The 21,916-nt window shown below is 35.3% G+C and overlaps 1 protein-coding gene across 3 annotated transcripts; it reads right to left on the bottom strand.

The window, feature by feature from the left end:
• Window positions 1–706: 706 nt before the first annotated feature.
• Window positions 707–21,159, bottom strand: LOC123867371 (tenascin-like). Of its 3 annotated transcripts, none has more exons than XM_045909373.1 (9): window positions 21,083–21,159; window positions 20,405–20,531; window positions 19,446–19,530; window positions 17,871–18,583; window positions 7,129–7,144; window positions 5,292–6,466; window positions 4,551–4,649; window positions 4,031–4,155; window positions 707–2,448 (listed from the first exon to the last, which is right to left on the bottom strand). In XM_045909373.1, the coding sequence occupies exons 2-9, from the start codon at window positions 20,509–20,511 to the stop codon at window positions 2,258–2,260; spliced, it is 2,511 nt and encodes an 836-aa protein (XP_045765329.1). In that variant the 5' UTR covers window positions 20,512–20,531; window positions 21,083–21,159; the 3' UTR covers window positions 707–2,257. The 3 variants fall into 3 exon arrangements, with proteins under 3 accessions (XP_045765329.1, XP_045765330.1, XP_045765328.1); XM_045909374.1 differs by lacking the exon at window positions 21,083–21,159 and adding an exon at window positions 20,750–20,949; XM_045909372.1 differs by lacking the exon at window positions 21,083–21,159 and having other exon boundaries at window positions 20,405–20,605.
• Window positions 21,160–21,916: the final 757 nt, after the last annotated feature.

Raw genomic sequence — 21,916 nt, forward strand, 5'->3', positions numbered from 1 at the left:
CTCTTAAAGTCAAGTAAACCTGCCTACATTTGATGAAAATGACAAAATACTCAGTTAACTTGAGAGTTTACACTAGAAGCTTCAGAAGCAATAAGAAGCCAATACTCGTGTTAAAAATAAACTTTACAATTTTTTACTTTGTTTTTTATTCCACGTGATCGTTTAGTCGTGTTTGGAACCGTCCTAGCTTTAGTTTTAAATTTACGTAATTAATTATCACCATTACATTATTATTTTACAATTATTACAGTTCACTGACAGACAGACAGACGGACGGACTAACAGCGGAGGTTTAGTAATAATAAAACTGTGGCAATAGAGTCCAGACTCCCGTTGGCACCAATTTACAAAATATATTATGATGCTCTGATCAAGATTTTGTAGTGTATAAGTTCCACGTGGGCAAAGCTATGGAGAAAACACTAGTAACTTAAAAAAATCTGTAAAATGTTAGTTATTTTCTCTGACTAAAATTACAAAAGTAAATGTGTTTTTTTCGCGCATCACATAAGAATCCTAACTACAACCGATTTTGATGAACTTTTTACAACTTTAAAGCCGACCGTGAAAGTCTGACGTCATAATTGTATTAGGGTTGCCCATCGTGCCCACAACGGTGGTTCCGCGCTTGTTGGCACCCTTCACATAAGAACCCTAGAAACGAGAAATGCAGTAAAGGGTAAGATTTGAAATTAAAGAGCTTCCATGCGTGTCAAAAATATAGTATAATCATTTTATAAACTAATTTTCGCTAATAGACTAGTTTGTACATACTTCTCTGATATGAACTTTTATAAACTTCACATTTTTCGATAAGTACTTAACTCAAGACTATTCACATAATTTTATGTCAAGCTTATGGCATTTTTATATCATAGTTTAACTCTTCACAAGTAAGTAAATGTTTTGCCGAATACTTCCATATTTTTGAGCACATAATGTAAATCCAGCACGTGGTTCAATCTGAAGTTGCTACTCGGCGGTCTGCGCAGGTACAGCCAAGGCCACAAGCCTTGCTGAGATCTGTTTTGTATACTGCACAGTCATACGCCTCGTGTTAATAAATTGTTAATAAATCTTAAATACTATGTTATTATTAAATATTTTTATTACTAATAACCAATTTAATGCATAACTTAACAACAATAATTTATTTAACTGGACCAATCTTCTCACTGTAGTGTTTTTAATGTTATGGTGTATTAATAATAATATTATCTTCCATTTTAAAATGGAATGGTTCATTTTCTGCTGATGACTAAAAATAAAATAACTTACTTATAGGTCAATTTTGCATAAAATCTCGAATACAGTTAAAAGTAACTAAATAATTATATTTTTGTATAACAAAATAGCTAGAAGTAATTTTACATTGCTCTCAAATACTTTTTCGTTATCTTTGCCCTCATCTTGGATACATGTTGGCTGTTAACGCTACATGAATTTTGAATAAGAACGAAATTGACTAGGCATTGTTCTAATTCAAAGAAATGTGATCCAACGTGATTACAATAATAAATAATGAGTATTTTTTAGAAACACGAAATTTATGTTTTGATACCTTTGATTTAATCTGTTCTTTGTTAAAGAAAAACTTGTTTAGCCGAATAGTCAGTAAACTTTGATTTTTCGGGGTCTAACTGATAGTCAGATTTCATTCAGTGGTTTTCTACAATGGTTAACGATTCAAATTAGAAGACCATCAGCGAGGTTCTTTAACTTGAGTACTTATGAAAACATCACCACTAATACTCTATCTACATAAGATAGTTAGCTAGTGTAGCGCTCTATCTGTCACGTAGTCCCATACATGTGATAGAGTCAAAAATCTCAGTGAGCGCTAATCATTTTGAGTTGTCAACCAAATCACAAACGAAATTGTTATCTAATTAAATTTCGAATGATTTTTGAAAACATTTTCGAATTGAGAGTGTTTTTAAAATGATAAATGATTGGTTTGCGGCTCAAAATGGTTGACGGCCACTGAAGTTTTTGGCTCGATCGTTCGTACGTAACAGAAAGAGTGCTATGTAAACTTCTTTCCGGGGATAGAGTGTAGCAACAAAAACTTTCGCTTGACTTATATTTCACTTTTTTCCTTTTCTAGTTTTACAAATTATTACTAAAAATTACAAAAATCGAGTGGAACAATAAAGAATTGTCGAATTTAAGTACAAGTTTGACGTTTTATTTGTGTGTGTGGTATGTCTGTACATTGACTTGCCTTACTAATTAATGTTTTATAATTTATAACAGTTTACAATCTCTCGTCTTCATACATAACTTGACCATGTAACAATCGCTCTGATGTCATTTCGTCTTTTTCTTCTTTTCCATATTCTCGATCGATGTCGCAGAAATCCTCGTCGGCTTTGTCCTCAGTGAAGATTCTATTCGTCAGTGTACCAGGTGCTGTTAAAAACCCGACGCTACCGTTCTGGTTACCTTCTGGAAAAGTCGTATCATTTGTATAAATATCGTATCTATTTTTATAATATAGCGGTACTAAAAACTTGTAGGTATCTTTTTTCAAGTACCTATTAGTGGGAACTAGCATATGACTTCATACGCTGAGATTTCGGGACAGCAAAGAGTAGAGACCTAGCAAAAGAAGTACCTTCTTTACCTTCCTCTAAAAGTTTGCCTCAGTTTAACTATTTAGAAGATTAATCTGGACAGACTGGCCGATAGAAATTTAAATTTACATAGGTATTCTTTCTAAATTTTTAATCTATAAACTCGTCCGTTATCAAAATAATTTATTTAACATCAATATATAAATAAATTTTCATAACGGTTGTTTCGATTTACAACCAATAAACAAATAACTAAATACACAGTTGTTTCGAAATCATAGACAGATACATGTTATTATTTTTATTTAACTATTTTCATAGAAACCATGCTACCAGTAAACTGCAAGGTCATTTGATAGCAAGTGTGCCAAAGGTTATTAATGAATATCAGAATTTTCATGGAAACCATATTAGTGGTAGGCTACAAGGTCGTTTGATAGCAAGTGACGATATATGTATGTGATTGTGTGACAAAGGTTATAAATGAATATCAGAAATAATGTGGGACCTAATTGACCACCTTGTATCAGATCGAATACTTACTATCTGTAGAATGTGTTTATAGGAAACAGTATAAAAAACTTTTACGAGCAAAGCAAAGGCTATAGTCTATACAAACAGGAAATAACTTTAGTACTTTTTTGTCATGAGAACTTATTTGTATTTTTTGTTAAAACATTTCACGCTTGACCGAAGATATAACAAAGCCAGTATTGATTTTACAAAAACATAAAAAGTCACTTAAGAACATAATATTTTGCAAATCTCAATTTGTTCGGTATAAAATATTATGCTTGGAATGGAGTCCCTCGGGGAAGTACGTTAGACCCCAAATCATTTCATAATTATTTATTTTTCAAAATTGGGTTACACACTTACACTGAACACTGTTGGAAAATAGGTTGACAAAATATGTAGTAAGTTCACCATTAAAATATGACAATGTGTGCCATAATAAATTATAATGAATGTTCTTTTACATTACTTAAAACAGAGCTATTTTGAAGCGTTATCCTTTAATAAGATCATTTTAGAACAATTACTACTGCTTGAGTAATACTGAACTAAGTAAATATATTTTTGTATATAAACTTGATTTGGAAATTATTTCATTGGTATAGATATAATAAAAGATTCAATTCAATTTTATTTTATGGCGTGGAGCTGCACCAGGTGGGCGCGATTTACTTCGCCAATATCGTGTGGGATTGAAGAGACACGAGAACGGTTGGTGATAGCTGAGATGGATGCTCTTGGATTTGACTTTATTCCCATTCACACGACACAGACAGACATTATATCAAGACAGCGATAAGTGACAAGTGACAGATGACATTAGGATATTACACAGACTAATATCACAGACTAATACAATACCGTAACATCTCCCTTTTTTTTTTTTTTTAATAACTCTACACGACTAACTATATAATAATAATAAAGTAGATTCTTACCAGCATAAGTAGCCTTGACGTTCGGTCTCTTTCGCCACATCTGTCCCATGATAGCGATGACCAAGATAAAGAGTAGCAACCCGATACATGCGCCCAGAATCCACGTCAACTCCAGACCAGCTAACCTGGAGACCAATTAAGCAACAATAATTTAAGACGTGCTTAGTTGTCATGACCATGACGATGATGATTCTATGATGAGTTCGGCAACACTGACTAGACCATAGACTATTATTATGACCATAGATATGTAGTGGTGCGTATTGTTTGTTTGGTTGCTTGCTTTTCCTGCATTTGTAGTATCTGTGGTACATAGTGCATGCTTTGATATGCTTTTAGTTTTATTTGGTTTAGCGGATTATAGCAAATTAGGCTTGTTGTCTATAGAATTCCGCAAAGTAACACCTGCTTGTATTCAACATTTGCGATAGTATCAAGACTGCATATTATAAACATTAAACAAGTTTTTTATTTATTTACCAGTAATTAAAATTAGATTAAATTTTACTCAATGTCTTACCCCGTTCTTGACGCTTCAATAAGTAATTCACAAGGTCGACCATTGAGGCACCTGCATACGTTGTCAGTACAATTTCCCTCGCAGCTTTTACAATCGATCCTTTAAATTAAGAAATTAATTCAATAAGTGAAATATCTGAATTTGAGATAAAAGATACTAAGGCTGAGATCAATAGAGCGCACTTTGATTTTGCTCAGATTTAAGACACTGTTAAAACGAGACAGCGTAATACCGCTTGCATAAATCTGTCTCGTTTTAACTGAAACTCAAGTCTAAGCAAAAGTGCGCTCAATAGATTTCAACCTTAGTTGACATGAAACGTACTTCCGAAGAATAAAACACGTTCGGAGAAGTCAATTTCAAACTTAAATAACGATAAAATGTTATTTCCTCTATCTCTCGAATGCTTTTCTAAAGCAAAACTATTTGCATAACTACGTGCTACTAACTTATCTTTTTTATACATATAAAAGGAAAAGCTTACTGAATGACTGGTTAACTGACTGACTGATCTATCAACGCACAGCTCAAATTTGGTATGCAGATAGCTATTATGACGTAGACCCGTAAAGATGGATATTTTGAAAATTCAACTCCTAAGAGGGTTAATAGGGGTTTAGTGAAGTCCACGCGGGTGAAGTTGCGGGTATAAGCTAGTCACTTTATACTAATTTTCATTTGTTTGCTCTGTCTATCTTTTCTTTTTAGTTCCGTAGATTTTTATAACTATTTAGTACTTACGTTTCATTAATATTTGGACGACACACGTTATCATCACCAGTTCCATAAGGGCAGATACATTCACCATTGACACTGCAGACCCCATTGTCACAAGATACAGAGCAAGGCTTGTAGCACACTGAGGATTCAAGCGTTGTCTTCAATTTGTAACCGGAGGAACAACCACATTCGTTGGGTGATTTACAATATCCATTTTCACATTTTTTTGAACAAACAGGTTTGCACGTACCATTCTGTTTTTCATATCCTTCATTGCAAGAACATAGACCAGGTGAAGTACATGTGCCATTTTCACAGGCTTCACATTCAGGTTTGCATACAAACTTATCAACATCATCATTGCTATATCCAGGAAGACAGGTACATTTATCTGGTTCCGAACAAAATCCGTTGACGCATGTTTTCGAGCAAACTGGCTTGCATTTTATACCCATCATTGTATACCCTTCGTGACAGCTACAAATATTTGGTCCAATGCAATCTCCATTTGAACAATGGTCGCATTTTGGTTTACAAACTGATACGTTTCTTGTAGGAGAGTAACCAGGGGAGCACGAGCATCGATTGGGTGCAACACAAGTGCCGTTGATGCAACCAGGTTCACAACTTGGTCGACAGGTTAACTTGTCTATTGGATCATTTATGTAGCCCGCTTCGCATGCACACTCACCAGGTCTCAGGCATTGGCCATGTGGACAATCTCCTTTGCATATTGGAACGCATTTGTTTCCTTGTCTAACATAACCATTATCACATTTACAAATATTTGGACCAACGCATTGCCCGTTGTCGCATTCACTGCATACAGGTGTGCACTCCCATTGATTTTTGCTTGTGTACCCATTTATGCAATTACATCTATCGGGAGCTACGCAGATGCTGTTGATGCAGGGTTGTGAGCATTCTGGCTCACAGTAAGATGTGTTCTTGGGTTTATATCCTGTGTTACATGTGCAGGTGTTAAAGCCTGTACATCGTCCATTTATGCATGGATTCTCGCATGTCTCGGGTAGAAGGCATGTGCCTTCTCTGAATTCGTAAGGGGGTTTACATTTGCACTGGTTGTACTTGACGCACTCTCCGTGTTTGCCGCAGCTGGGTCTACATATTGGCTTGCAAAATTCTCTTTTAGCCTTTCTGTCATACTCCCAACTGTATCCATCACAGCATACAATCTGAAATATATGTCGTGCGTTACAAAAAAACATAGTTTGTCTCTCAATTGTATATTAACAATGAAATTTTTTAGATATGTTCTCAGAACTAATATCTGGGTCTGTGGTTTTCCAGATTTCCGTCAAAATATTTTTGTTTTAAAGTTATAGGCGCTAAAGTATTTACACAGAAATATTTAAACCCGTGTAACTTTAAAACTAGACCTTATTACGGAAATCTGGCCATCTACAGATAAAGATATTAATTAGTTTTTTGAAAGTTCCTACAAAATTTCATTGAGTCTGATTTGTCAATTAAATATTAACAAATAAGAATGAAATTACGTTTGTATGGAGCAAGTTACGGAGGAATTGCATTTAATAATACGGCCTTACCAGTGATAAGTGCACCATGCATGATATTAATTCACCTTCTACTTACTGGTGGTACAGTTTAAATTAATTCTAGATTTGGACGTTTTTAAAATTCCTATTTGAAAAAATAATAATTGCATTGCATTTTTTGGGCAAATTAAGTAATAACTTTTTGAATAAATGAAATAATATATAAACTTATATAGTGATTGGTTTAGGTTTTAAGTATAAAATGAGAATATAACTCAAGCTATAATTGACCATTAGGATTTAAAAAAAAAAGAAGAACGAAACGAAGAAGGGCATACCTCGGTTTCGCCAGCCCTGTAACAAATAAAGAACTATGTAAATATTTAACCTTAAAAATATTTTAAATTGCAAGAAAAGTGAACTGAACAATAAAAGTGCAAAGAAAAGTAAAATGATTTATAATATTTACTAAAAAAATCAATAAAATCTAGAAAAATAGACACTAAGGCTTAAGAGCGTACTTAAAAATGAGTTAAAAACCAAACAAGCTTAAATGCAGAGAGTCATATAAATCTGTCTCGTTTTAACCGTCTAAGTCTTAGCAAAGCTTAACAGGGCTCTCTCCGTCACTCGTTTCATACAATCGTAGTTCCAATTTCATTTGAATATTAAGCAACCAAAGTCCATGAAATTTTGCAGACATATTCTAGAAACTAATATCCGTGTCTGTGGTGTTTTAGATTTTTCTAAAAATATGTAGTTTTAAAATTACAGGGGCTTAAAGATTTGTACGAAAATTTTTAAGACCGCATAACTTTGAAACCGAATATTTTAACAGAAATCTGGAAAACCACAGACATAGATATTAGTTTCTAAAATATGTCTGCAAAATTTCATGGACTTTGGTTGCTTAATATTCAAATGAAACGAGTGACGGAGAGAGCCCTCTTAAGCACAGATTAGGACTTAAGTGCGCTCTGTAGATTACAGCCTCGGACTTAGTACTAAATTCTAAAAACCGGCCAAGTGCGAGTCAATTTCATTTAATTCATTGAGTTCATTTAATTTATCAAGTTTCTTAGAGAGATTTCATCCTCATAATTGATCGTAATGATCGATACAATAAAAGTACAGGTTGCAATTTTTACAGATATTAGTCGGTTCGACTCCCGCGTGTGGCAAGCGAATTTTCGAAAATCTTTGAATGCAGATTTCTTTCTATTTACAAGTGTAAATTAAAAATTTATAACACCCCCGACAAGTGAAGGTTACAGTAACTAGAAAAAAGCTGATAACTTTCAAACGGCTGAACCGATTTTCTTGGATGATAGCTAAGAACACTCTCGATCAAACCACCTTTCAAACAAAAAAAACTGAACTAAAATCGGTTCATTCGTTTAGGCGCTACGATGCCACAGACAGATACACAGATACTTAAACGTCACACTTAAAACGTCAAACTTATAACACCCCTCTTTTTGGGTCGGGGGTTAAAAAATAAAGTCTTTGAGTAAAATTTTCTATCTAGTCTTAACAGGGCTCCTCCGTCACTCGTTTCCACTCGTTTCATACAATCGTAGTTCCAATTTCATTTGAATATTAAGCAAGCAAAGTCCATGAAATTTTGCAGACATATTCTAGAAACTAATATCTGTGTCTGTGGTGTTTTAGATTTTTCTAAAAATATGCAGTTTTAAAATTACAGGGGCTCCAAGATTTGTATGAAAATTTTAAGACCGCGTAACTTTGAAACCGAATATTTTAACAGAAATCTCGAAAACCACAGACATAGATATTAGTTTCTAGAATATGTCTGCAAAATTTCATGGACTTAGGTTGCTTAATATTCAAATGAAATTGAAACTACGATTGTATGAAACGAGTGGAAACGAGTGACGGAGAGAGCCCTCTTAAGAGTAGGTATTTTCCCTTCAGGTGGCATTACTAAATTCCACCCTGTAATATATCTAAGTATGACACTGACTACAAATTTTTGAAAATTGAATTTGAATATGGCGGCTGTAGGGCGTCATTTTTAAATGTGACAAATTGTACGTTTTAGTTCGTTTTTTGGCGGGACAGTCGAGTTTTTTTTTATTTCTTCTTCTTTATTCACTACTGAGCCTGAGTCTCCTCTCAGAATTAGAAAGGTTTCGGCCACAGTCCACCACGCTTGCCAAATGCGTATTAGAAGACTTCACACACCTTTGAGAACCTGCATAAACCATAATGCAGAACTCTCAAGCATGCAGGTTTTCTCACGATGTTTTCCTTTACTATTAAAGCAACTGATACTTAAACGTACCATTAACTTCAAATAGCTAGAAGGGCTGTGTCAAAAATAATGAAGCTCACCCATTCTTTTCCGGACAAGCACCCACATCACCCTCCTGAAGATACCTCACACACAACACAGGTGTAACGGCCAATAATAACAACACTATTCGAGGTTCAACACCCATTTTGTGAGATCAACTATATAGCGTTCAGTAATTCAACAAATGGTGAGACCTAAAGCTCCGCCAATTCGCGATAGCACCTTATCACATCCGCCGTTACAATAACTATTGTACATTAAAAATAATTGCATAATATATGTATATTAATTATGTCGGTTTTCCGCACTTTAACCACCGATTAGTGTGTACCTATATCATTCAACTATAGATGAAACGTATAATATAAACAAGCAATTTATATAAGTTTTGAATTATTTTCTCTAACTGAAAAGAGCAGCCGCCGAGTTTCTTACCGGTCTTTTTCAGTAGAAAAAGCTTTAACTAGTTTCTACCTAAAATTCGAAATATTTTTAAAGAAATTTATTTCAATAAAACATTGTTTTGTTTATATTTCAAACGGAAGAATGAATCGAGGCACGGTACTTGATTAGACGTCATTTTGATCGCAGTTATTTTAATTAACAAGTGTAAATAAAAAAATTATAACACCCCCGACAAATGAAGGTTACAGTAACTAGAAGAGCTGATAACTTTCAAACGGCTCAACGGCAAATCAGTTCATTACTTCAGGATCATCATCATGCCACAAACAGATACACAGATACACACGTCAAACTTATAACACCCCTCTTTTTGGGTCGGGGGTTAAAAATAAGAGTAATAACGAAACTGACAAGCTCATTTACTCGTAAGAACAAGAAGGGTGTATTAAAATTATCACCTTCTTAAGTTTAGAGAATTTGCGATAGTAGAAAACTTAGCAAAAAATATGATAAACTCTTAAGTTGTAATTACTTAAAAAATTGAAAAAACAGATTTTTCACAAATTTTGTAGGTACTTGGCGCTTGCAAAAAGATCGCGAATTATATGCAGATAATATTTACGAATAAATCAGGAAAGGGTATTGACCGTTAGATACAGACTATTATTACGTGATGCAATCAATAATTTGAATTAATATGACAGTTGCTTGTTTATATTAGCGGCGCTTGTATCGAAAGATACTAGTAATAGTTCACACTATTAATAATAATATTCAAGATGATTTACTAACACGATCAGCGCCGTGCGATCCAAGGACGCGACTAAGTTTAATACGCTAACTACCCTAAAATAAAATACTATGTGCGTTTCATACAAGCATCTATATACGTCCCAACTGCCAACTACAACTTAGCTCGGAGGTCATTTTCATCGTCGCTTCACCTGACTAATGTCCCGCCACAACGCGATGTTCAACGCCGTATCTCGTTAGACGTAAATGTAGCCACGATCAACGTACAACGGCATTCACTATGCCGTTTGGCATAAGACGACTTTAACCCCAATATAATTGGCATAAGACGTTAACCGTTCAAGTGTGGCCACTTAGTTTAACGCTTGATTATCGCGATGATTTTGGCATTGTTGGGCATTGACGATAACCTTAATGTAGCCTCAACATAAAGAAAAAAGAGTCTACTCAAATATGACCCGACGTCATCATGTACTGATAGTTGTAGCACGTCTCTGATCTGTGTATGGTATGTGGTAGGTGGTGTATGCGACCCGCAATGCACACGGCAATAGTAATTGTGCAATATTTAATTTTCGTCCTTGATCCTGACTCTGTATAATAAAACCGGACCCACCACGGCCTCGCCGTACCAGGTATAGATTATTATCATAAAAATCAGAGCCCCAGATTATGAACCCGGATGGGCACTGTCGGCATACGATTTGTCGGCGCATCTGTAGAAGCCTTGTGGGCGATTCATATTATACAGGACGTTGCGCGCTGTGAATCATTAAGTCGGGATCGTAAAAAAACAGTGTCTAAGCACACAGAACCCTTTGTCTGATCCGACTGATTCAAAAGCTCATATTTGTAGCTTAATAAGATTACTTTAATCACGCTTTCAACAAAAACTTATCTACACTTTTTCGTTTGTTAATAGCTGATGCCCGCGACTTCGTAGGTACGCGTGAATTTAGTTTCCTTAAAATCCCGCGGGGTTTCTTTGATTTTCCGAGGTAAAAACTAGCCTTGTCCAAGTCTTTAACTACTTATAACATCACAAAAAATCACGTCTATCAAGTAGGTATTTGTAAGATTTACGCCTAATTTCATTTTTTCATTTATCTCTCCTTTTTGAAAATCGCGTAGATTTTGAGCCACCAACCAATCACAAACATGTTTTCAACATCGATGTAAGTATATTCAAAAAACATTCGAAATTCAATTCGGAAACATAGTTTAGTTTAGTAACTCAAAATGGTTGATGCCCACTGAGATTTTTGGCTCTGTCATTTGTATGGGGTTACGTAAAAGAGAGAGCGCTATGCTAACTTCTTTCCGTGGATGGAGCTAGTACTTCCTACTTCCATTGAGATGACCGGCTGAAAGACTAGCTAGATATAGAGACATTTTTGCCACGAAGAAATCTCTGTGTCTAGCCACTCTATACAACGAGAACAATACATTTTGCATGTCAAGAGTTTATAGACATCCGCCGGAATGAATCTCTCTGTCTATATAATATGTTACGAGACGTGAATACTACAGACGATTCGTGCAACATGTGAACACACGTACGGTATTCTCACGACTAGAAAGGAAGTAATATTTTTCTCAGATCTTCACTTATCTGTTGTGCCTTTAGACGTAAAATAAACGTTTAGATTAAACTTACTAACGTAATTTAAGCGTCTGACAGTCCTATAGGAAAGGGTTTTGGACTGTAATAATACAAGTGTAAATTAAAAATTTTTGACACCCCCGACAAGTGAAGGTTACAGTAACTAGAAAAGAGCTGATAACTTTCAAACGGCTGAACTGATTTTCTTGGATTATAGCTAAGAACACTCTCGATCAAGCCACCTTTCAAACAAGAAAAACTAAATTAAAATCGGTTCATTAGTTTAGGAGCTACGATGCCACAGACAGATACACAGACAGATACACACATCAAACTTATAACACCCTTCTTTTTGGGTTGGAGATTAAAAATGATGTGACGTTATGTATAGCGCTTAATTGTAGTTAATTGGGCTAGAAATCATTTATGAAAGAGAATTAAATATTCTCAATCTATATTTAAAAAAATTGAGTAAGTACCTTATTTCTGCGGTAAAATATTTTTTATATTAACAAATTGAAAAATATTTGTCGTTCACGCTTTGTGATGTCATTAATCGCCTTCCTAATCATTTAAATTATGTTAAAAAAAAATGAAAAATCTTTTTTTTTTTTAAATTATTCTATTTTATTTTCATAGCTTAATCAAGTCAAAGTCAAAGTAAAATCATTTATTCGCTCTAGGTTTGATTGTCAACTGTTGGATTTGTAAGATAATGATTAATGATGTAATGGTGATAATGTAAATTAATTATGTAAGCTTAAAACTAAGGCTACGAGGGTTCCAAACGCACCCAGGTCTACGAAGAGCCCACAACAAACTCAGCCTAGTATTTTTTTTATTATCACTACTTGACAAAGTCACTTAAACTTATTAAAACACAAAGCTGTTACGCGTTTAAACAAAGTGTGTCAAAGAACAATTTCGCGTATCGTAAACAAATCAAGCTGATTGGCGATAGACCAATAAAATTTGCATTCCGTACGCGTATTCCCAAATACGATGGGTTTAATTGTCCGTGTGGCCACCTGAATTCTAAACAACGACCTTAAAAACAGACCAATGGCTGCGCGAAATGGTACAAGTAATAGATACATCCATTACCTAAAGCTATATGAATCGGCAGACATTCGACAATCGGCAGCAATTTATAGCAATTTTTTAGCCAAATAATTAAAAAAAAAACTATGTAATGTTCCGATAGGTAAATCACACTAATATTATAAAGGCGAAAGTTTGTATGTGTGTGTGTATGTTTGTTACTCCTTCACGCAAAAATCACTGGACGGATTTGGCTGAAATTCAGAATGGAGATAGATAATATCCTGGATTAGCACATAGGCTACTTTTTATCCCGGAAAATCAAAGAGTTCCCTCGGGATTTCAAAAAACCTAAATTCACGCGGGCGAAGTCGCGGGCATCGGCTAGTATACTATAATTGCTGTAACCATATAGTCACACTAATATTATAAAGGAGAAAGTTTGTATGTGTGTGTGTGTGTATATGTTTGTTACTCCTTCACGCAAAAACTACTGGACGGATTGGGCTGAAATTTAGAATGGAGATAGATTAGCACATAGGCTACTTTTTATCCCGGAAAATCAAAGAGTTCCCACGGGAATTTTAAAAACCTACATCCACGCGAACGAAGTCGCGGGCATCAGCTAGTAGAAAATATTTATATGTCTGTCCGGTTAACTAATTGCAAAAAAAGTAGTTTTTGAGTTATCGCCAAAAAACGTAGGAATTTTCAAAAACTGATGTTCCTAAAAAATAATGCTACATGGGGCCATGGCTTTTAGTTAGTTTTTAGTTTGGTCCCAGGTGCGTAGGACCAACAATCAAATAAGTACCAAAAAATATTTCTACCTATATCCGTTATAGACTGAAACCATCCAACCGATGTGCCCAAAACTGGTTTCATTAGAAAGGCAATAATGCGAAGATGGTTTTCGACGAAAAACAATGCATTAGGCACATTCTTTTTTAGCGTAGTAACACACGCCTGGTATCCGCTAGTTTTCTAAATAAAAATAAGAAGGACAATTTAGTCAACTGCTGTAATCAAATCCTTAGTTAAGTCATTAACTAAAAATATTAATAAATGACTTCTTTGTTTAAATACAAAATCATATCCAATTATTACAATGTAATTGAAACGTTTCTTTTACATTCATATCAAAACTATGAACTGTAGATAACGTTTATTAACAAATTGCTCAAATAAATAAAACAAAGCCGTGCTTTTACTTAATTATCAGGAAAGTATGAATAATTAGTCGTAATCGTTCATAAAGAGTCAATTATTTATAATGAGCTTGATAGCAAGTTCCAGCTAAATACATACTGTGTAGCTCTTACTTTACTAGTGAAGGTCTTTTTTAGGGTTCCGTAATGGTAAAAACAGAGCTCTATTAATGTCACTCTGCTGTCTGTCTGCCTGTCCACGTGTCACAGATCTCTAGCCTGTAGACGAAATGAGTTGCAAATCTGAAATTTTGGTATTTAATGTAAAATGTTGACCTAAAACCAAATATTGCATTAAAAATACAACTAAGTAATTTTTCAGGGGGCTGCCATACATGAAAAAGGAGCCGATTTTTTTTTTGTTTAGAATCTCATTGAGTAAAGAACGAATACATTTTTATTTATTTTTTATCTTAGGAAATAAAAAAACGGAGGGCCATGAAAGTTGACAGTTTGAGACCATTTTTGTGACGAGGGCTATATCAAAAACTAAACTAGTCTAGTTCTGGCTCGGAAAAGAAATAATATTTCATACACACATAATAATTATGTACGGAATCCTAAAAGATCGAGGCTCAACTCGCACTTGACTGGTTTTTAAATTTTATCGTAATTGGTTCCGTAAAATTTAGGGATACAATATCATCATAATCAATCGGCCAGAGAAGTTGAAGAACGTATGTAAATACCTATATTGATAAAATAAAATAAATATATCGCCAGCCCACTACCTAAAAGCACAGTCTCCTCTCAGAATGAGGAGGGCTTAGGCCATAGTCTGCCACGCTGGCCCAATGCGGATTGACAGACTTCACACACCTTTGAGAACCTTAGGTATAGAGAACTTTCAGGCATTCCTCGCGATGTTTTCCTTCACCGATAAAGCAAGTGATAAGACTATTTGCTTAAAAGTGTACAAGTGTAAATTAAAAATTTATAACACCCCCGACAAGTGAAGGTTACAGTAACTAGAAAAGAGCTGATAACTTTCAAACAGCTAAACCGATTTTCTTGGATTATCGCAAAGAACACTTTCGATCAAGCCACCTGTCAAACAAAAAAAGCTAAATTAAAATCGGTTCATTAGTTTAGGAGCTACAATGCCACAGACAGATACACAGATACAAACGTCAAACTTATAACACCCCTCTTTTTGGGTCGGGGGTTAAAAACGCACATAAATCCGAAAAGTTAGAGGTCCGTGCCCAGAATTGAACCCCCGACCACAGAAAAAGGGCTTAGCTATCCGAAATTAAAGTGGTTTTAGATAGGGAAGCTTTTTGGGTGATGGCCACCAAACTATATTTCGAAGATGGTAACTAAACCATAATAATATTATATTACCATAGTGCACCATGACTATGACGTCATAAGTGCATAATGCATACCAAAATAATAAGGAAAAATAAATTGAAATTATATTTCTATATTAATAATTGTTATTTACACCGCTATGCTTGCATGTTATTATCAAACTGAAACTATGTATTCTGATAATAAAATGTGCATACGACTGTCACCTCTATTTGACTTGTATATAAATATGAAAATCCTATGTACTTTTGAATAGGAGAACTATTCTTGTGGTCGGCGGGTATGAAACTATTCCATGGCGCTGGAATATTTCCATGGATAACAAATAATATACTAATTAGTTTCCTAGTTTACCTTATTAATAGGGAAAACGGTTATGTTAACTCTCTCAAACTCAAGACACATAAAACTAGGCACATATACATGGTATAACCAGAACGCTAGCAAAAACGAAGACAGGCGATAGTACTCATCATTACTGATAAGATAACATTACTGATAAAAATCTACAATTTTTTTAAATAAAACATCTGTCTAACGCTAGAGGTCAACGAAAGTTGCGTAAATAGGTCACTCGAAGTTAATGGTGTGTGTACGAATACGGTACGAAACCTACGATGTGCGTAGGTGGGCCATTGAACCGGGTTTTGCAGGGACTGCAGGCATGTAAAACTCGGGGTATTAGTTCATGAACACGTTTTAATATTTTTTTGTGTTATAACCACAAACTCACGGTTTCCGCATTTAGTCCTTTATTTGTGCTAGAAGACCTACCAAATTTCATGATTCTAGGTCAACGAGAAGTACCCTATAGGTTTTCTTGACAGTCACGACAGACGGACAGACGGATAGCACAGAGACAGACAGACAGACAACAAAGTGTAAGGGTTCCGTTTTTCCTTTTGAGGTACAGAACCCTTAAAATGGCAACCCTGTACAAGATGTCAGTGAAATAATCACAATGCCGATGTCGATAGCTACATAATTGACAAGTATATAGGAAAGGCGTGAATCAAAGCAGACGTATGCAAAGTCCCACTCATCGCGCGTTCAGCCGTAAAAGGACGCTGGCGCCGCGGAAGTGTGCGATTCTTTGTCCTGCGACATTATTAGCCGAATACTGAAACGTCTTTGATCAAAAAGTTTGATATAATAATATTTTTAGGGTTCCGTAACTCAACGGGAAAAAGGTCTGTCTGTAAAAATGGTCTAAAACTGACAACTTAAAAAAAAAATACATTCGTTATCTACTCTATGAGTTTTAAACAATGAGACCCCACATGCTAGGGTAAGAAAATAATTTTTTTTAGGCTCCTTTTTAAATAATTCAATTGAATTTCTAATTCAATATTCGGTTTTGGATCATCTTTCTACACCAATCATCATCAGATCTGTAACTGATTTCATCTACGAACTAGAGACCTGTGACGCGTGGACAGACAGACGGACAGACAGCAGAGTGACATTAATAAGGCTGCGTTTTTACCCTTTCGGTACTAAACTTTTTAAAATGATTTTATAAAAGTATTTTGAGTTTAACATATCGGGTCTATGATAGTAATTTCTGGGTCTAGGGCGCAAATATCTCATATATGAATCCGGTGCTGATTGCCACAGCATTACCCTCCCGTTCCCATCGGCATTCGGGTCACGCTGTATCAGTGCAGGATGTTATGACATTTGCATGCGCACGCGTCGCGCACTGACGCATACACGACACATCGACCAGCTATCCGAGCCAACTTGGTCTATTGTGTATCACAATCAGTGCCGAACTAAACATTGGCGGATGGAGGTATTCCGCCCCGGGCCTCCAAACTATCCAAACGCGTTTCTAAGGTTTGAAACCTCGAAAACGTCCTTTAGTGAAATCGCAAATACATAATATGTTTAGTAAATAAGAGTTAGTTCTGAGTTGGAGACCCCATAAAAAATAAATGAGGGAGAGATTAGAATGAAAGAAAAATTTCGAGCTCGCTTCTCTGGCCACTTTGCTTTCTTTGTTGTCAAAAACGGTTCTATTCACCTGAGTTAACATCTGTTCGGAGTTCAAGTTTTGATCCGGAGCTTTAACTTTTCGGAGCTATGTGCGTTTTAAGCAATTAAATGTCACTTGCTTTGGTAGTGGAAAACATCGTGAGGACCTGTCTGCCTGTGTTCCATAATGTTTTCAAATCTTAATATGGACACCTTTAAGTCGAGAGTTCTCCTCGATAAGCGCGCTTCATCTTAGGCTGAATCATCACTTGCCAGCAGATCTGATTGCAGCGCAAGTCTATAATTTAAAAAAGGTGTGTGAAAGTGCCCTTGGCCAGTGTGGTTACAGCCTAATCCTTTCTCATTCTGAGAGGGGACCCGCGTTCAGTACTAAATTGGTGCGTTGATTAGTTGAGATGATGATCATATTATAGTTGTGTATGTAACTAAAAATTCACTTACCCACAAACCTTTCTACGTCTGCACTGGCCATCGGGATCACAAACTACGCACTCTTCTTTACACGCCTCGAAACAACTACTGACATTTTGATATTCACCACCACATTTACACACACTTAGAGTCAAACTTAATTCATTGATGCACAAAGGTTTACAAACACCATCAATTTTGATATAGTCTGGGTAGCATTCGCACACATTATGACCCGTACAGTGGCCATTTTGACAAAGATCACATGTAGGTTGACATGTGTTATTAACTTTTTCGTACCCATGCAAGCATACGCAAGTGTTATTTTCTGTACACCATCCATTGTTGCATGGAGGTTCACACTTACGGAGAATGCATGTATTTTTTTCTTTTATATATCCTTCATTACATTCGCAAATATTTGGGGATATACATCGTCCATTTTGGCATTCCTCACACTTCGGTTGGCACGTATTATTAACTTTTTCGTAACCATGCAAGCATGTGCATGTGTTATTCGTTGTGCATGCTCCGTTATTGCATGGGGAGTCACATTTTGGGAGGTAGCATGCGTTTTTAGTTTCCTGGTCTAGTATAGCGGGGGGTTCGCATTGGCATACGTCTGGCGCGGTGCATCGACCTCCTATGCATCCACGACTGCATAGGGGAGAGCAGGCATCCAAATCGCTGCTGTATGTCCAGCCTTTACAGCATAGTGTATCGTTTTGCGTTACTATGTAATCCTGTAATACATAATTGAAATATCTAAGCGTCAATTCAAACTTCAAACTGTGTGAAATACATCACACTAATATTATAAAGGCGAAAGTGTGTCTGTCTGTCTGTCTGTCTCTACCTTTTCACGGCCCAACAGTTTAACCGATTCTGACGAAATTTGGTACAGGGTTAGCTTATATCCCGGGGACGGACATAGGCTACTTTTATCCCGGAAAATCAAAGAGTTCCCACGGGATTCCCAAAAACCCATTCACTTAACCGATTTGTATGAAATTTGGTACCGAGATAGCTTCCCTTGAATTGACATGGGCAACTTTTTATCCTGGGAAATCAAATACCCACGGGATCTTTAACCTAAATCCACGCGGACGAAGTCGCGGGCTTCCTCTAGTTCTAAATAAATTACCTACTTTAGATTCCCCTGCGTTAAATAGTAGAGCAATGTCATAAATCTATAAGTAATCGCATCGAATCCAAGTTACAGGTTAAGAGAGGTCTCTCCGTCACTCGCTTCATACAAACGTAGTTCCAATTACATTTGAATATTAAGCAACCAAAGTCCATGAAATTTTGCAGACATATTCTAGAAACTAATATCTATGTCTGTGGTTTTCCAGATTTCTGTTAAAATATTCGGTTTCAAAGTTACGCGGTCTTAAAAATTTACATACAAATCTTTGAGCCCCTGTAATTTTAAAACTACATATTTTTAGAAAAATCTAAAACACTACAGACACAGATATTAGTTTCTAGAAAATGTCTGCAAAATTTCATGGACTTTGGTTGCTTAATATTCAAATGAAATTGGAATTACGATCGTATGAAGCGAGTGACGGAGAGAGCCCTGTTAAGGAGGTATGTACTCACCTTTATTTTGCTCCTTCTGGTAGTGCATATCTTTTTGCCGCATTTATATTTGACTAAGTACACACGCCTTTGGGTTTTTTTCACGCTGAAAAAAATTGCTTTTTTAAGAATGCTTTTAATTAAACAGCTAATATATAGTTTGTTAAAATCCTTCAGAAAATTCTGAAAGAAGAGCGTTTACAATTTTCGTCGATCCAAAAAAGATCTCCGATTGTTGTGGGAGCCGCTTTTAAAAGTATATTTTTTGTCTATGACCTAAAAGAAGAAACGAAGGATTTTTTTGCGAAACTGCACTACACGGACATGAGATGGTGATATCAAAGAAAGAGGTTTTCTTTGATTCATTAAGCCAGTGAAGAAAGTAATGGTACAAAAGGGCTGGTACCCAGAGCCGTAAAACGTGTTAAAATAAAAGAAGGGAGTCGGGTTTTGAGAATAATTGTGCTACTTCGTTCGGGAGTTGCACGATGTATGTTTTAGATTCCAGGGGATCTAGGCTACACATAGACTATTTTACAGAAATCATGTGAAAAATTACGTGAGAAGTCTTTTCATAATGATAATGACGTTTGCTACGTTACTTATAACAGCCTGTGAAAAAACACAGAGCAAAATCTCACAAAGTTTCCGTGAAAAACCACCTGTGTAATATTAACGGTTCGCTTTTGGTTTTGATTATAATTCCTGATTAAATACAACGCTACTGATATAGAAAACGGTTTTAAATTTGAAAAATCACTTTTCGTGAAAAATCGCCTGTGAATTCACTGTGAAAAAAAAAACAATTCCTTAAATAAAAATGATTTAAAAATTAAAAGACGCCAATCTACCCATCTCTATCTTGGAATAACCCCTAATATCAGCTTTACTTGTCGAAGAAAAAAGTAAGGTAACAACTAAGGAGTAGTTTATTTTCTATTCAATTTAAAAAAAAAAAAGTTTTCTCAATAAACACCTACCTTCTTGTTATGACACAAACCCCCGTATCATTAGCCTTCAATCCATCCACATACGTGAAATGTATGAAACACAGCATTAACAATGCACAGAGTAGTTTTAACCGCATCTTTCTTATCACCGCATTACCTACGCGAAGTTAATCATAAAAATTCTATTCATTCAATTATTTGAATCAAACACTCACAATAATATTTCAAAATTCGAATTAAAAAGTTAAAAAAAAAAATACAATTCAAATTTTTAAAACTCGAACGAACGTTAACTTCAAATGAAATCTCTCGAAGCGACTTAATTTTTTTTTTGTTTTGTACTATAAAACGTATTTTTTTTAATTAGGTACTTACATCACTCATGTACAAGTACGTGTAACTAATGGAATATTTAAAGCTTTATTGTAACGAATTAATGCCAATTAATATTTAAGTAACACCTAAGTTCAAATTTTATCACCAACATAACATTGTTTTTCCGGTTCACTTGACAGTTGACACACTTTAATCGCAATATCCTAATTTTAGAACGAATGATATCCTTTTGTACTATTCTTAGTATTAAAACCTTTCTCTGTTTTGTTTAATTTATTTTTTTAACTTGCTAACAAAATACAGAATTTAATTTTAAAAAGAATTAAAACTTTTTTTATTTTATTATCTATGAATTTAAAAACGATAAAAAACCTTTTCTTTTTTTAATTTAGCACTCTTCCACTAGTGTACGGTTCAAAGACAATAATATAACAAACTATCTATCTGGAATCACAATGGCTCGTATCCTTTTACGAGTGCAGGACTTGAAATTGTATTTTAATTACTCGCGATAAGAGTGCATTTGAAATGAAGGGTGGGGGAATCAATGAAGATGCCATGTCCATAAGTTTGCATAATTAGTACCTACTTATAGCTAAATACTAAATAGGTAGGCTTAGTCCTTACTCCTAGTTGCTAATGTATCTGGTTGTTAGGGTTCCGTATCTCAAAAAGAAAAACGGAACCCTTATAGGATCACTTCGTTGTCTGTCTGTCTGTCCGTCTGTCTGTCTGTATCGTCGTGTCTGTCAAGAAAACCTATAGATTACTTCCCGTTGACCTAGAATCATGAAATTTGGCAGGTAAGTAGGTTTTATAGCACAAGTAAAGGAATTAATCTCAAAATCGTTTTGTGGTTTAAAAAAAAATGTGTCAATTTTCAAATTAAGATAACTTGGGGTTAACAAAGTGGGGTATCTGAAAGGGCTTTACCTGTACATTCTAAAACAGATTTTTACAATTCTGGATTTATTGTGCAAAATGTCGAAAAAAATACCCGAGTACGGAACCCTCGTTGGGCGAGTTCTACTCGCACTTGGCCGTTTTTTTTCTTTTTGTCATGTAGCCGTGCTGGATTGGTCACAATAATTTTAGCCTGTGACACACAGAACATTAAGCTAACGACACCTCATGTTTTGTCAAGAATACCTACCTACTTAGGTGAGTAATTTGGGAGTTAAGGGAACCCGATAAACTAAGATTAAA

This window comes from Maniola jurtina, chromosome 8 (assembly GCF_905333055.1).
Source record: "Maniola jurtina chromosome 8, ilManJurt1.1, whole genome shotgun sequence".
Classification (NCBI taxonomy): Eukaryota; Metazoa; Arthropoda; class Insecta; order Lepidoptera; family Nymphalidae; genus Maniola; species Maniola jurtina.

Coding starts and splice junctions, on each gene's coding strand:
- LOC123867371 (XM_045909373.1), bottom strand. CDS start 20,511: ATGCGGTTAAAACTACTCTGTGCATTGTTAATGCTGTGTTTCATACAT. Junction 19,531..20,404: donor GTTTGTGTCATAACAAGAAG/GTAGGTGTTTAT, acceptor AATTTTTTTCAG/CGTGAAAAAAACCCAAAGGC. Junction 18,584..19,445: donor CCAGAAGGAGCAAAATAAAG/GTGAGTACATAC, acceptor TATGTATTACAG/GATTACATAGTAACGCAAAA.